Below are 15537 nucleotides of genomic sequence, written 5' to 3'. Positions count from 1 at the left end.
ACTCCGAGCGGCACTTTACGTTTAAGAAATCTTGCCATACTGTCTATAGAACATCAACTGAGTGATGAAATAGACTTCGAGAATGCCATCGATGATTTTGTTAACAGAAAAGCAAGAAAAATAACATTTTACAATGTTGGAATTAAGGTTTTACTTCAAAAATAAACATAGCATTTTAATTTATTTCCCTATACGTTGTTTTGACTTTTTATAGTATTTTTGATGTGTACTGAGAGGGAGTGGCAAACTCAGGAACCACCCCGGGGGACAAAAGATCTAGCTACACTACTGTATATCTGGTCAAGCCTTCTCTACAACAGTGAAACTTGGACTCTAAATAAAGAAGCAGAGAAAAAATTAGAAGCTTTCGAAATGTGGCCCATCAGAAGAATGTTGAAAATACCATGGAGAGAGAAAATTAAGATATTTTAAAGAAAGCAAAAATGAGAAAAACATTAATGAAAATAATTAAAGAATGAAAACTTAAATATTTTGGACATCTAACTAGACAAGAAGGCATTCGGAAATTAATATTAGAAGGGAAACTGGATGGAAAAAGAGGGAGAGGTAGACCCAGGAGAATGTGGTTTAAAGACATTAAGGACTGGACTGGCTTGAATTACCATAAATGTTCCAGAGCAGCAAAAGAAAGAAAAAAGTTCCATGACATGATTGCCAACCTCCTTCTAGGGGATGACACTTGAAGAAGAGGAAAAGTAAAATTAATTTTATTTTAAATAATAGATTGTCTACTACATGTTGTGAGTACTGTAATAAACATGGAAGATGTTTGAACTAAATGAATGCATTAATCTGATTAAAAAAATTATTGGAAACTATAACTAACTTAATTTAAATGTAGTGATGATATGAGAAAGAAACATGTTTTCTCCCACCCTTGAAGCATGCAAGATTTATTTTCAAGTAAAGCACCATAACTATAACACACAGTGGCAACTCATTTTTCTGGCTTTATAACAAACAAAAACCAGAAGTGTAATACATATGGGCATGCATGAAGTGAAAAGAACACTAATATTGTCGTGAGAAAGTGGATATTTATGAAGTCTTTCATAGTAATAAATATACTTAAAAGTTATCAATTGTTATATTATGACAATAACAACAGAACAACTGTTGTGGTGTCCGCGCAGTTAGCCTAGTGGCTTTGCGCTTCGCAACCATATGCCTGGGGAAGGAGTGTCCTAGGTTCGATTCCAGTCAACGATGTGAGGAGCTCAAGGATCTTCCTCAGCCATAGCCAAGTTAGCCGGTCTTGGTCATGGACAGCAGGGTTTTTTCTGCCAGTTTATCTGGTGTTTTTCATTCCATAAGCAGGCAAACTGGTCCAAGGAACACACACGGATTACAGTCAGGAATACTGACCCAGCCATAGGTCTGATTCGTCAGCCTATGCCGGTTCCAGAGCCCAGATAAAATTTGGGAGGAATAGATGGTACCATGAACTCCTGTATAAAGGGGGAATGCTGTATCATCACACGGAATTTATTTAACTGTTGTGGTGTGTGTGTGTGGGGGGGGGGGGAATACAGCAGGTTGAGTTTTTAATTGCTACAAAAAAACGAATAGTCTTTCATATAGAAAGAAAAAATAAAGTTCTGAACCTTTAAAGGACATAAAAGGGCAGAAGAAAGTGAAGATGATTGGTTTACGTTTTAGAGAAAACTGCCAACTAAATGCAAGTCTTTTTTGTGGTTCTTTCAGAGGAAAACTGTAGTATTCAATTAAGGATTTCAGACCCAAGAGTTTTATTTCCAGCTCTCTTGAAATAAAACTTCTTTAACATATTTGTTGTCAGTCACCAATGAAGTATTAAAAGAGAAAAAGTGTAAATGATGTGCAAAAGAACAATGTATTTTGAATGCATTTAGAGCAAGGCTGAAAATTCACTCACCAATTGTCTCTGATAACTCACCTGTGGCAAGTGGATTTCTGATATTTGTATGCATGTACACACATTTTCACATATTAAAATATTTACAGATTGCATGTTCATGAAATAAAATATTTGTTCATATTTATTTTTATCTTCTAACTTAATAAAATAATCATTTCAAATATTCTTAAATATATATCAAAAACACTTAGATACTAAAACCAACCTTCCTTAACATTTTCTACCAATGGGAAGTCTGCACCTGGAATGTAGTCAGAACTCTCCACAATGATCTTTTTCTTTAATAATACCTGTTAAAGGAATAAGTAACACTTTTGAAAAAAAACTGGCTAGCTATAAACAAATAAGTATAATATACAATAATGATATTATTAAGATCTTACAAGTGTGCAAAAAGTGATAAGTTCATTATTTGCTTTAAAATTTTTTTAAATGTATATAAAGCAAATTTTTAAGTGTTTCATAATCTATCAGTATTGTAATGGTTTCTGTAACATTATCATGATGTTACAGAAATGTTACTGAATGTCCATTCTAAAGAACATATGTAAAAAGCTCAACTACTATGGAAATGGAAATTACTTTATACCAAAAGAACATTTATACTGTGTACACATCAACAATATTCAAATCAGAATGACTAACATTAAAAATGTTTACTTACTTCAAACATTTTTTCAAACAGAATGGATAACATTTTATACTGTTTCTCATAGTCCACAAAATTCATTATTGTTTTAACTGCCTCAAGTTGTTCTGCACGTTTATGTCGAAAAAGGGCCTTAACTGAAATGTTGTTAAAGTCATTTTGATACATTTCTCATTAAAATTTTATACAAGAAATTCTAACTTGGGGAGGGGAAACATTTTGGTGTATATAAAGTACATTAAAAGACTTCTTAAATTATTTCCCCATTCAAATAAATTTGTAGGATAAGTAGGATTCAAACACGAAACACTCAAAAGTAAAAGCACACATCTTACCACAAAGCTATGTTGCCTATAAAGATAAAAGATACACTCACTACTATGCCATATAAACAAAATTTACCATTGCTTTGGAACCATTATATCAGACCCAACTGTTACATTAAACATACAAATCTGTGATTATATATTTGTAAGCTTTTTTTTTTTTTAAATATCTATCTCACATAAATATTTCAAAAAAAAAAAAAAAATGCCTGGAAAGGAGTGTCCTAGGTTTGATTCCCGTCGATGACGTGAGGAGGTCAAGGATCTTCCTCAGCCATAGCCAAGTTTGCCGGTCTTGGGCATGGACAGCAGGGTTTCGCCCCCAGTTTATCTGGGGTTTTTCATCCTGCAAACAGGCAAACCGGCCCCGTGAACACACAGGCTACAGTCACAGGATACCTCCAGAAACAAGGAGTAACCAATCTATTCTGTAGGATTTCGGTTCCGAATGCCTACACGGTAAAAAGTGTAGGTCTATGCATGAGCGTAAATTAGGATAGGATCCCACATAAGAGGTTTCCAAATCTCCAGCATATTGGGCAATGCATATTTATATACTGAAGAAAAGTTTATTGTTAGCAATGAATGTTCAGTTTGCTGTGCTGATAACAATGAAAAAGGAAATTTCCAATGCTTTTAAAAACACATTTATTAATGTTTTTTTTTTGATAACTGTGCACTGTTATTGCTGCTGTTATTGCTATATACTGCTATACTCATACTAGAAAACAGCAGATATAGTTAAATACTTTCTTCAGTTCAATAAACAGTACCAGCTCCCATTTTCATTATTAGCTATTATACATAAAAACCTCTTGATTATCCATACACTTAACTATCCTGATCAAGATATACAAAGTAAAAAAAGATGATCGAAGGGTGTATAATATATGTGTGTTATGTTCCATCAAATCATTTGACTCCTGGTGATCCTATGAACATAGATTCTCCATTCAGATCTGTCCCTGACCATGTCTTTCAGAATTTCCAAGAGCACTCCAGTTGCTTCTTTAACTCCATCCATCCATCCATCTAGTTCTTGGTCTTCCTCTTCTTCTGCTTCCATCAATTTTAGCAAGCATCATCTTCTCCAGACTGTCATTTGCTTGCATAATATGTCGAAAGTATGACAATTTTTGCTTGATGATCATAGTTTCGAGGCGAGCAATCTGGCTTTATTCTGTCTATCACTGATTTATTGGTTTGCTTTTGCAGTCCATGGTATTCTTAGTAAGCGTCTCCAAACCCATAATTCAAATGACTCTACCTTCCTTCTTTCACTTTCTCAGGGTCCAACTTTCACATCCATACAGTACCACAGGGAACACCATTGCTTTCACGATTCTGATTTTTGTTGCGAGGCTAATATCTTTATCTTTAAATATCTTGCTTAAATTTGTCATTGCTTTCTTTCCGAGTAATATATACAAATAAGTAATATATTATATAGTATAATATATACAAAACACTTTTTTTTTCATATTTTTAATGCATCCATACTTTGCATGATATCTTTTTCTTCTTGCTCAAGAAATATCAAAGCCTGTAATATGATAGAAAAAGCTATGCTATTTTTGGCAATAGAGAAGACCCCTTTTTTTTTTAATGACTAGGCTTAAACATTGAATTTAATGAGGGTTTAAAAGATATTAACATACCTGTGTTTGAAGGTACAGATAGTGAAAACTTGACTAGTGTCTTGATTGGAGCCAAGACGACATGCAATTTAAAGGGTGCATACAAGATAGCAACAAGTGCAAAAAAATACATGTAAAGAGACAAGAATTTCAAAACCAATAACAAAATAAAAGTTAGAAAAAATTGAAAAGATGAATTTGTAAACTTTGGATTTCAAAAGAACTGAGAATAAAAAAAAAAAACATATTATATACACAGCAAACCAGCAACAAACATGGCAGGTGCTGGCTGTTTCATTGCATTAAAATGTACTTAAAGATGAGTAAAGCAGAAAATTAACTGTGAGCCAGCTGCATAGCCTTTTTTGTTTGAAGTGTTAGGAGGAGTTTGACTGGTTCAAGTGTTCAGGAATTGGACTGGTTTGGGAGTCTCATGAAGTAATTTATTTTGTTTAATTACCATGAAGGGGATAGAAAATAGGATCTTTTTGTGTTTATGGCACATCTGTTAGTTTTCTTATTGCTAGTGATTCAGAACAATGTAACTTAGATCCATTTGCCTGGAAATTGATGATGACTTTTTTTTATTTCTGGGGTAGATTTAGATTACACTGCATGCAAGGATATTTCAGTAGTCATAGGGTTTTGGTTGTTTCTGTGGCAGAAATTAGTTAGTCAGGTATGGGAATATTACAATCTCGAAAGCATTCGATTAGGTGAGACTTGATTGAACAAATGATGAAACCAATATAACAGGTGTTGCATCCTGAAATGGTTGCAACAGCTGAACTTGTAAACCACAGTGTGGCATAGTAACATGCTGGACTGAGTTATTGTAGTTCTTTGTTTTAGGAAATTTTGTAGTTTTGTACTGAAGACAATCCTAAATATTCGTTTTATGGCTTTACAGATGTTTTGGACATATGTGAATTTTAAAGCTATATGTGATGTATTATGGTTTCGATATATGGTTTCGGGCTGAGTGAATAGCAGAGTCAATAAGTTGTTTAGGGTATTTTGAGAGTTGAAGATATCTTTCAGATAAATAATTTCTTGATTTAAACCAGTGTCTGAAGATGAATATTTGTAAGGGTTAATGAATTGGGCTAAATGACAGATTTTTGACACAGTGAGGGTATAGTGATCGAATCTAATGAGGATTAAATTCAATAAGTTTAGTCTTATTTCTTTTGAATTCAACTGAGAATTTTAATCTCGGACAAAAGGTGTTGAATGAACGAGGTAATTGTTGTATGGCATCTGCATTACCAATGCACAGTACATCATCCAAGTATCTACAATAAGCGATGTCAATCAGTAAAGAGCAGAATAAGAATCGTTTCCATATGGACAAGAAAAAGTGAGTATACTGCTAATGTTCTGGCCCATGGGAAGACCAAAAATTTGTTTGGAAAATTGGTCGTTGTATTTAAAATAATTTGCTGAGATTATTAATCTTATTAGAAAGAGGATATCTGTAGGAGATAATTTTGTACATTCCAATAAGGATTGGTCATTTATAAGCAGAGCGTGGATGATATCAAGGGTTTTGGGGACACTGAGATTTTTATATAGTGATGAAGCATCTAAAGAAGAAAAAATAGGACTGGGAGATATGGCAGTTTGCTTAATATGCTGGAAGTGTTAGAAAAGACTATTTACTATCCTTTTTATGGCAATTAAAGTAAATTACTCCCCTGGACTCTCAAACCAGCCCAATTTCCAAACACACTTGAACCATGTGGCTGGCTCACAGTTTTCTGCTTTACTCATCTAAGGATGTTATGATGTAACAAAACAGCCACCACCCATCATGTTTGTTGCTGGCTTTATATGATGTGTATATAATAGGTTTTTATTCTCAGTTCTTTTGAAATCCAAAGTTAAAAAATTCATCTTTTCGGTTTAACATTTTTGTTATTGGTTTGAAAATCCTTGTCTATCTTCACGCATTTTCTATACCTGTCATCTTGTACCCACCACTTTAAACTGCATGTTTCCTTGGCTCCAATCAGCCATCAGCCTCTAGTGAAGGTTTTCACCATTTTACCTTGAAGACACAGGTATGTTAATTAATATCCTTTTTAAACCTTATTAAATTCAACTGTTTAAGCCTACCAATGGGAAGTCATTAAAAAAGTAGTTTAGCTTTTTCTTTCATATTGTAAACATTTTAGGAGCATCATGATTTTCAATAATAAGTACCAAGAACTACATTTGGATGCAAAAATTTTTGACTTGCTGTTTTTTCTCCCCTCACTCACAGAACACAGGTACAATATTCAGCATTTACTTTTCTTATTTGTGTTTTAACTGAATAATGAAAGTAATATTTTTTGAGCAAGGATATAACTTACAAATTCAGCTTAATGATTACAGCAAATCACTCCTACTATGCTATCACAACCTTGCTGTTTTTAACAAATAACACAGGAGCTGTATTACAGGTATTATGATGTGTTATGCTCAAGTGTTTCTCAATGAATTTGAATGGTTAACTTTATTAAAAGTTAACTGTTTGATTCGCTCAGAAATACTTTTCTAATTTTATGATGATAGAGGGAGACAATGATATCCATCTCAACTTGACATGAAATGCAAAGTACCTGCTAATTATAGAGTAATGTCACATTCTGGCAGATGGATTTGATTCACAAGCAGTTGAAATTACACATTTCATAACAATTCAGTACCACAAAATAGAAAATGATAGTTAAAAACATGAATATAGTCTAATTTCTAAGCGTCTACATATTATATAAGATTACATAATATATGTCTGTGAAGTTAGCCCAGTGGCTTTACAACCATATGTCTGGGGAAAGAGTGTCCTAGGTTCAATTCCTGCTGGCAATGTGAGGAGCTTAACCCCTTAATGTACCAATTAAAAATCAGAAAGCGGTCGTTTTTCTGCCAATTTTTTGGGCATGGGTGATTTGCTGGATCAAATTCATCATTTGAAAAATAATGATGAATTTGTGCAAACGCAAACGAAACAGCCGATACACGCCGTTGGCAACTTTTCTCGACTGAAAGGAAATAGGCACAAGATTGTCTAGCGTCCATATTCGGTTGTATTTATATGTGAAACCAAAATTCAAAATCAATTTTGGTGCAATAAACAAAAGACGTGTCACAGACGTCTTTGTATGTTAAGGGGTTAAAGATCTTCCTCAGCTATAGCCAAGTTAACCAGTCATGGCCATGGATAACAGGGTTTTTTCCACCAGTTTATCTGATGTTTTTTCATCCCACAAGCAGGCAAACCAGCCCTGTGAACATACAGAATGTACAGTCATAGGATATAGTACAGCGAGGAAGGGAAACCACCTTGCTCATAGTCATTTCCCTAAACAGCTGAAAGGCTATAACTTCAACAACAACATATATAAATTGTAAATTTATTTATACTACTAGTTTTGCAGGCTCTGTGGCTTGCTTCCTGAGGATAAAAATTACATATAAATCCTTAAAATATGTTAATATGCAACACTTGTGCTGCATTCCCACTACTACAGTATACTTCATTCTATTCTTTTAAGTCCAAAGTGCAACACTGAAGAGACATCTCTGCTCTGCTGCCTATGTCACCAGCCTGAAGTTATCCCACAACTCAACCTCTCCCTTTAAACTAAATGCTATGTGATCAATACATATAAACAATTTTTTCATTAAACAGTGGTCTCAGCAGAGAATCCTGTGGGATCCCATTGGTTACCCTCACTCTTTGGGATACTCCTCCTCCATGTGCAACTATTGCTTAATCAGTTTCTCCATATCACCAACTTATCAATCCCTAATCCATCTAATTTATCATGCAATTCTTTACCAAACCTTCACAAAATTGAGAATTACAGTATAACATTCACCGTTCAGTTCTGTCACACTTTGTAAAATATATTCAATTAGTAAAATGAGGAGTTTCAGTACTAGATAGGGATTTCTTAAACAAGACCTTCCTTTAAGAAATCCATGCTGACTATACAAGAGATTTGTTCTCTTATCAATCTAATTTTGAACTATAACTTCAAACTAACTTTCCAAACATCCATTATTACTCCAGAAACAGAGACTTGTAATTAAAATGTTTTTTCTAGCTTCCTCCCCTTATGCAGCTGTCATCACATTTTCCACTGCTACAAAGTCACATTGCTGGATCTTTGTTGAATAACTAAGTTAACTTCTCGGTGTATTCTCTTATCTCAAATAAATCTGATAAATGGCTTTGAAAGAATAAAACAGCCACAGTTCCAATCTTTTTGAAAGAAAAAATAAATAAAAATAAAAATAAATAAATACTATTGTAGAAAGTTTTTTTTTCACTTGGTTAGAAAATAAATTATACTTGCTAAGAAATTTTGTTCTTGTTTAATCCTTCATCAAGGTGCAATCTTCACAAGTTCCTTTTATACAGAGGCTGATTATTTCACATTAATTGCCTTATTATCCTATAATGCAAACCACACTTCTTTACAGAAGTGCATAATGCTATGCATTAAGGAAGGATCACTATCCAGATTGGTTTCAACCTTTATTGGGGGTCTCATCAGTGGAAGCCATACTCTTTCTTAAAATGCTCTGAAAGAGCATTTTAAGAAAGACCTTCAGAATATTTTAATAATAAAGTGATGCACCTTCTTGCTTTTTTTTGTCTATTTGTTTGTTTTTGTTGCTCCCACCCATGAAAGGTTATTTGCAGACCTATAGTACATTTTGTACCATGGATAGGTTAAGGATATTTTTTCCTATTTTATCATTTTTTTTTATTTGTTTTTTTTACAAAATCTGGAAACCCTGCTCTACAGACTAAACAAGGAACTTTTCCAAGTCACTTCAGGCTTCCAATAATCAGGGCAGTAATCTCACACCTAGCAATGAAATTAATTTCTCGCCTAAAGACAATCACAAACATCCATGACCATGGTGGAATTCATATAGCAGCCTGCTGGTTGGAGAGCAGATATGCTAACCACTCAGAGCGGTTAGCATATCATACAGGCTGGCAGAAATGTGATTTCTGAGAAATATATGACTTCTGCATTGATTCAACCTTAATATCATTCTAGGTCTGGATCCCACTGATGAGACCTCAATAAAAGTCAAAACCAATTTGGGTTTTGACTTTTATTGAGTGACTCTCTTCTTTTGACTCTCTTTTATTTTAGTGACTCGCCCTTAATGCATAGCATTTTGCACTGCCAAAAGGAAGTATGCTGATATGAAGTTATCATCTACATACAAGTTGTGAAGATACTTCATATGTGCATACTTTGTTTGTTTACACTTGAATAAAGAATTAAACAAAAAATTTTTTTTCTTGGCTGTATAGAGAAAATAATATAACTGTGGCAGTTATGTATAAAATTCACTGGCTAACCTCTCATTGGCACCACACATACAGAATGTTATGTACCTAATCTTAGAAAAATAAACATACATCAACCATATTATATCAGCACAATCATATAAGCAAATGATAAAACCTACTCACTTGCACTGCAAGTCAAATAGACACACATTGCAAGATGCATCAGTGTGGAATATATTCTTTTTTTTTTTTTATGGCGATTTCGATGAAGTGGGCACCATTTTTAAAGCATGCATCCGTTTTATTAACTTTTTTACACATATCTGATTTAAAGGGGAAAAACGTGAATTTTTACGCAATTAATGCACCTTTATAAGGTGCATTAATTATACGGGCTGGGTAATATTTTCCCGAAGAATACATATACTGGTGTTTTGCTGTTTTTCACAAATATTTGTTTCAACTGCTATAATGTCTCATAATAGCGAATACGGAAGAGGTAAGTAAATTTAAAAAATCGGGGAAGGAAATACGCCGTACATGAGGTTTGTTTTGGAGAGGACCAGTGGTCAGCTTAGAGTATATTTTATAATGTAGCTTACTTCTTTATTTAGTTATATCAAATGCAACTCAAGGATACACATAATTTCCGCTTCTTCATGCTTTGTTCTATTTTCACTACTGGAATGCGAGTCCAGTGTAAGCACGAACCACTGACATGAAAAATTAAAAGTGCATATAAAAAATACAGGTCTTAAAATTTTCATTTGATAGTTCTTGAAAAGTATAAAATTACACGTGTGATATCCACATGCTGCGTTTCAATACTGAAAACCGGTAGCAAAATATTTTTCTCTCAATGTGCGCCACCTATCAATAACATTTATATCGTTAAAGAAAGAATAAAAATCCGGCAACGCTTATAAAGACTATTCCTGTTTGTCATAACTCAATCTTGTTTCTCCCCATTTCATGTGAGAATTAAAAATAACACATGCTGAATAACACATAATCCAGAGGTATGTCATAACTTGCACAAGGTAGTTGCTTCGTTTAGAAATGGCAATCATATACATTTGATTAGAAAGTATAGAAAATATTATTATTATCATTATATTGCACAAGGGAACCGGATAACTTTGCTTCAAAGTTATCTGGTTTAAATTCGTGTACAAGGTGAGGGGGGGGGACATTAACTTAAGAATATAGCAATTCTGTAATCTAATGAGGCCGATTTCCGTTAGCATTTTTTTTCTTTAATCTAGAAATATCCGAATGCATTCTGACTCCTAAATCTACAGTATTTTGTGAAGAACTTAAATAGCTTGGTAAAAATTTAAAGATAACTCAGAATAACCCCTACACCCTGTTCCTCCTTATACACTGCCCTATGTGCATACTTTTAAACTCCCACTTCCCTATCAGTTAACCTTATTAATGGCAAGGCCGACTCTACCGACGATGCAAAACATGCATTTGCACGGGGCGACAAGTTTTTTGGGCTGCAAAGTTGGCATAAACTATGCGAAAAATAAGGGAGAAGGGGCGACAAAATATGCTACTGCAGTGGGTGACAAAATTCCTAGGGGAGACCCTGATTAATGGTAACTCTCATCTTCTACAGCAGTCGGGGCGCATTTAAAATCCTACAAATAATTGTAGGCGCACTATATACAAATTTCTGAGAAATATGTTATAATAATTAAGTCAAATATTACAGAAAAAAAAATAATGCGATAAAAAAAATAAAATGAAACATACCTTAAGTTTATTCATTCTTGTGTTTATGAGAAACATGAATCTGATGTGTCCTAGTGATTGCTTCAATGTTTGGGTATATATTTGAAAGGCAAACTCTCATTTCCTCGTCAATACATTGAAGAGTTCCTCTCTTTTTACACTTAATTGTGGTGAGGGTAGAAAATCCTAATTCACATAAATATGATGTTGAAAATTGTAGTAAAATGTTCAAAGCTTTTTTAGATATTGACACATATTCTTCTTTTATATAAATCCAAAAGGCTTCAAGAGACAATTCCTTATGTTTAATCATCAATCCACGATCAGTGGATATAGCTGCCAGTTCTTCTTCTTCTGTTAATGTTAAACCAAAATCACTTGAAGTTTCCATAAATGGTTTCTAATCCAATCGTATTGTTCAGTGTAAAGTGATGGAAAATAAGAACTCAAATTTTTCTTCTAAACTTGTTAAATGTTCAACTATTATTGGAAGTGTTTCATTTATGCAAGTGTTACCAATGGAAATATTTCCAAATTACCTTCAACAGCTTTTCTTTTCCAAATCTGTAGTTTTCTCTGAAACGCTTTCATTTTGTCAGTCGATGTGAGAATATTTTCTTCTTTCCCTTGCATGCTAGTATTCAAAATATTGAGCTGCTGAAATATATCGGCCAAATACTGTAACCTGACAATCCAAAATTCGCACCGAAGGAGGTTACAAAAATGTAATTGTTTCATCTCTTCAAAAAACGCAAGAAGTTCTTGTCGTAGCTCGTGTACACGGGTAAGTACTTTCCCCCTTGACAGCCACCTCACCTCAGCGTGTAAAAGCAGCCGTCTGTGTTGTGAATCCATATCGATACAAAGCTTTTCGAATAAACGCGATTTGACAGGTCTTGTTTTAATAAAGTTTACCATCTGGAACAACTTGATCTAAAACTTCTCTTAATTTTTCTCCCAATGTTTTTGCCATCAAGGCCTCCCTATGAAGAAAGCAGTGAGTTACGATAACATTCTCATTTTGTTTTTTTACAAAAGATGTAAGGCCCTTAACACAGCCTACCATGGAAGGGGCTCCATCTGTAGAAATGCCTACACACGACTTCCATGTTAACTGCCATTTATCAAGATAGCTATTCAAAATGTTAAAAATGTCCTCACCTTTTGTAGACACACTTAATTCTTTGCAAAAAAGAAACTGATTTACTATTTGATCTTCATTAATAAAACGGACGAATGCTAAGAGTTGCGCCTTGTTGGTAATGTCTGTTGACTCATCAACTTGCAATGCAAAATTTGAATACTGAAGTTTATTACTGCATACATTTTTCTCGATATCAGAAGACATTTCTATAATACGCCTATGAACTGTATCGTTCGACAGAGGAATCTTGCTTATTTTCATTGCTGCTTCATTTCCTAGCATTGTCATGACCATTTTGTTTTTTGCATGCAGGCAAAATAAGTGACTCACCTAAAGTATGATCTTTCATATTTTTGCTATCAGTTCTGAGACTTGATAAGAAGCGATTTGAGCTTTATCAGAAACAGGCATTATACTTTTAAAAGAATTTGCCGCTTTTGTTTGCTATTCAGACAATCTCTTGAAAAAACTTACAGAAAATCTTGTAAATTAGAGTGTATAGTTTTAAAATGTTTACTCAATTTACTAGGAAGCAATGATTCATTTGCCATTTTACATCCACATACTAAACATAGCGGCAAAGGATGATCTTCACTTCCGGTCCAAGTGAAACCAAAGCTTAAATAACTTTCATTATATTTGCGAGTAGGCCGCGATTTTGCTTTCTTACTTGCACTTAACTTTTGCTCTCTTCCAGAATCTGATTCGTCAATATCACGCTTCTTTTTGAGAAATCTATCCATTTTATTTGGGTGTATTTATCTGAAAATAAGCAATATGCACATAACATCCGCTTCCAACACTTTTAAAATAAGTAATATACACACAACAAGAATAAACCATATTCTTGTTCTCTTTGCAAGAAAAACCGCTGCTAATTAACATAATAATGATGTGTTGACAAAAAGAGCAGTATATCCGTAATGAAAAGGTATAATAGAGTAACTATATTTATTTTTATATCTGGATACATATTTCTCTGGAATACCACAGGGCGCACCAGTGCGCCCTGGAGCACCCTTTGAGAACCACTGCTCTACAGGCCGGTATTTGCGTCTAAACTAAGTAAGTTCATCATTATTCTAATTCGCACATTAAAGATTCAATATAGTTTTGAAGAAATAACAAAGTGGAGCCTTAATGAATAAGAATCATCCACCAGATAAGCATACTATCTCTAAAAGTAGCTAAGAAACGGCACCCAAACATGCGGTACTACATTCGCTTAAACTTATATTTCTTGTCAACTAGAGATGTTGTTTTATTATCAGTAAGAGTAGCTGTTGTGTCTGCATGGCACAACAGCTACATGAGACTACAAATTTCTTGTGGGTTTCGAGAGGACTTCAACCTCAAACCAACCAAGTTTTAGAGTTCAAAATCAAACCTCGTCAGATTTGGAGTTCGAGCTTTGATACATCTCTTGGAGTTCATGTGGCCTGGTGACTTCATAAACACCTACAGATATATCAAGACATCGCCATGAATACTGCTAAAATTTCTCTGTCGACAATATACACCACCAAAAGAAAGAATGTCATATGTTCCATTCCAGTCTCTAACTACAGGCACTTTTTCTGAATTCTGTATTAACTGCGGAGCAAGGTGCGACTGTGTACATGGATTGATCATTTATAATTATGTGCTGAATAACATTTAAAAAAATAGAAACCTACTTCGTTTAGATATTTTTATTCGGATTATTGTCAGTCATTAAAAGCTTAATTTCACTATTAATTTATAAATTCTAGGCGATTTAGAGACCATCGATAACGTTTTCAAGATGGATAATAAATTCTCGATAGAATAAGCTATGAAAGCGCTTAGAACTCACTTAAACTCATTTTAACAAAAATCAAAAAAATGAACGTTTACTTTTTGCAGCTGTCTGTCACTGGATGTGGCGTTTGCAAACTACAGCACTTGGCCGCAGGTAGGATGACTTGGTTTCAAATCTAGTCGGCGACTAGAGGAAATTTTTCTAAGCTTTTCTTAGACCGATTCCCAAGTGATTTTTTTCTCCCTGAAATTCGGGTTTTTCGTTCCGTAAACTCAAAAAAAAAAAAAAAGGGACCGTAGAACTCACACTATTTCAGACATTAAATATATTGTTTTAGGGTTAGGAACCATGAGATGGCGGCACTTGTTGAGCTGTCTCTTCACTGCATGCTGCTTAATCAGTGATAGCCTTGGGCCAGCTATCTCTGATTGGCTACCAGTGAAGACTGAACTCAGTCTCCAAAAATTAAATAGGGCTAATACGGCCTTGCTGGCACTCCCAATATGGGAATAAAAAGGCATTAGGTGATTTTTTTTTACTTTTTGACATTTCAGACATTAAATATATTGTGTTAGGGTTAGGAACCCCGAGATGGCGGCACTTGTTGAGCTGTCTCTTCACTGCATGCTGCTTAATTAGTGATAGCCTTGAACCAGCTATCTCTGATTGGCTACCAGTAGAGATTGAACTGCTCATTCAGTCTCCAAAATTAAATAGGGCTAAAACGACCTTGCCAACACTCCCTATATGGGAATAAAAGGGCGTTAGGTGATTTTTTTTTACTTTTTGCATATTATTTTAAAATGACCAGGAAGCAGAGTTCCATTATATAGCCTTCTCCAGTCTTAGCCATCAGTGATAGTTGAGCTTACTCATCTTTAATTCTGCCATTACTTGCAGAATTAAAGTTGAGTAAGCTCAACTATAAGTAAGCCTTGAATCTCTTTGAGAAGAAAAAGAAATTGAAAAATTGATTTTTGATTTTTATTGAATTGATTTAATCGGATCCTAAGCGCCTTCATAGCTCATTAACGA

At 34.2% G+C, this 15537-nt stretch overlaps 1 protein-coding gene across 1 annotated transcript in view; it reads right to left on the bottom strand.

Moving 5' to 3' along the window:
• Positions 1-10678, bottom strand: part of LOC150104200 (coiled-coil domain-containing protein 134-like) — a 31760-nt gene extending 21082 nt beyond the window's left edge. Inside the window, exons 1-3 of the mRNA XM_090396828.1 lie at positions 10479-10678; positions 2583-2704; positions 2124-2208 (exon numbers count right to left, since the gene is read on the bottom strand). Of these exons, the coding sequence (XP_090252954.1) occupies positions 2124-2208; positions 2583-2704; positions 10479-10605 (334 nt within the window). The 5' untranslated portion in view covers positions 10606-10678. The remainder of the gene's footprint in view (positions 1-2123; positions 2209-2582; positions 2705-10478) is intronic.
• Positions 10679-15537: the final 4859 nt, after the last annotated feature.

The sequence above is a fragment of the Typopeltis vanoorti genome, chromosome 8 (assembly GCF_054136105.1).
Source record: "Typopeltis vanoorti isolate ZY-2024b chromosome 8, IOZ_Tvanoo_1.0, whole genome shotgun sequence".
NCBI classification, from domain to species: domain Eukaryota; kingdom Metazoa; phylum Arthropoda; class Arachnida; order Uropygi; family Thelyphonidae; genus Typopeltis; species Typopeltis vanoorti.
This window is presented reverse-complemented; position numbering and strand designations above follow the sequence as displayed.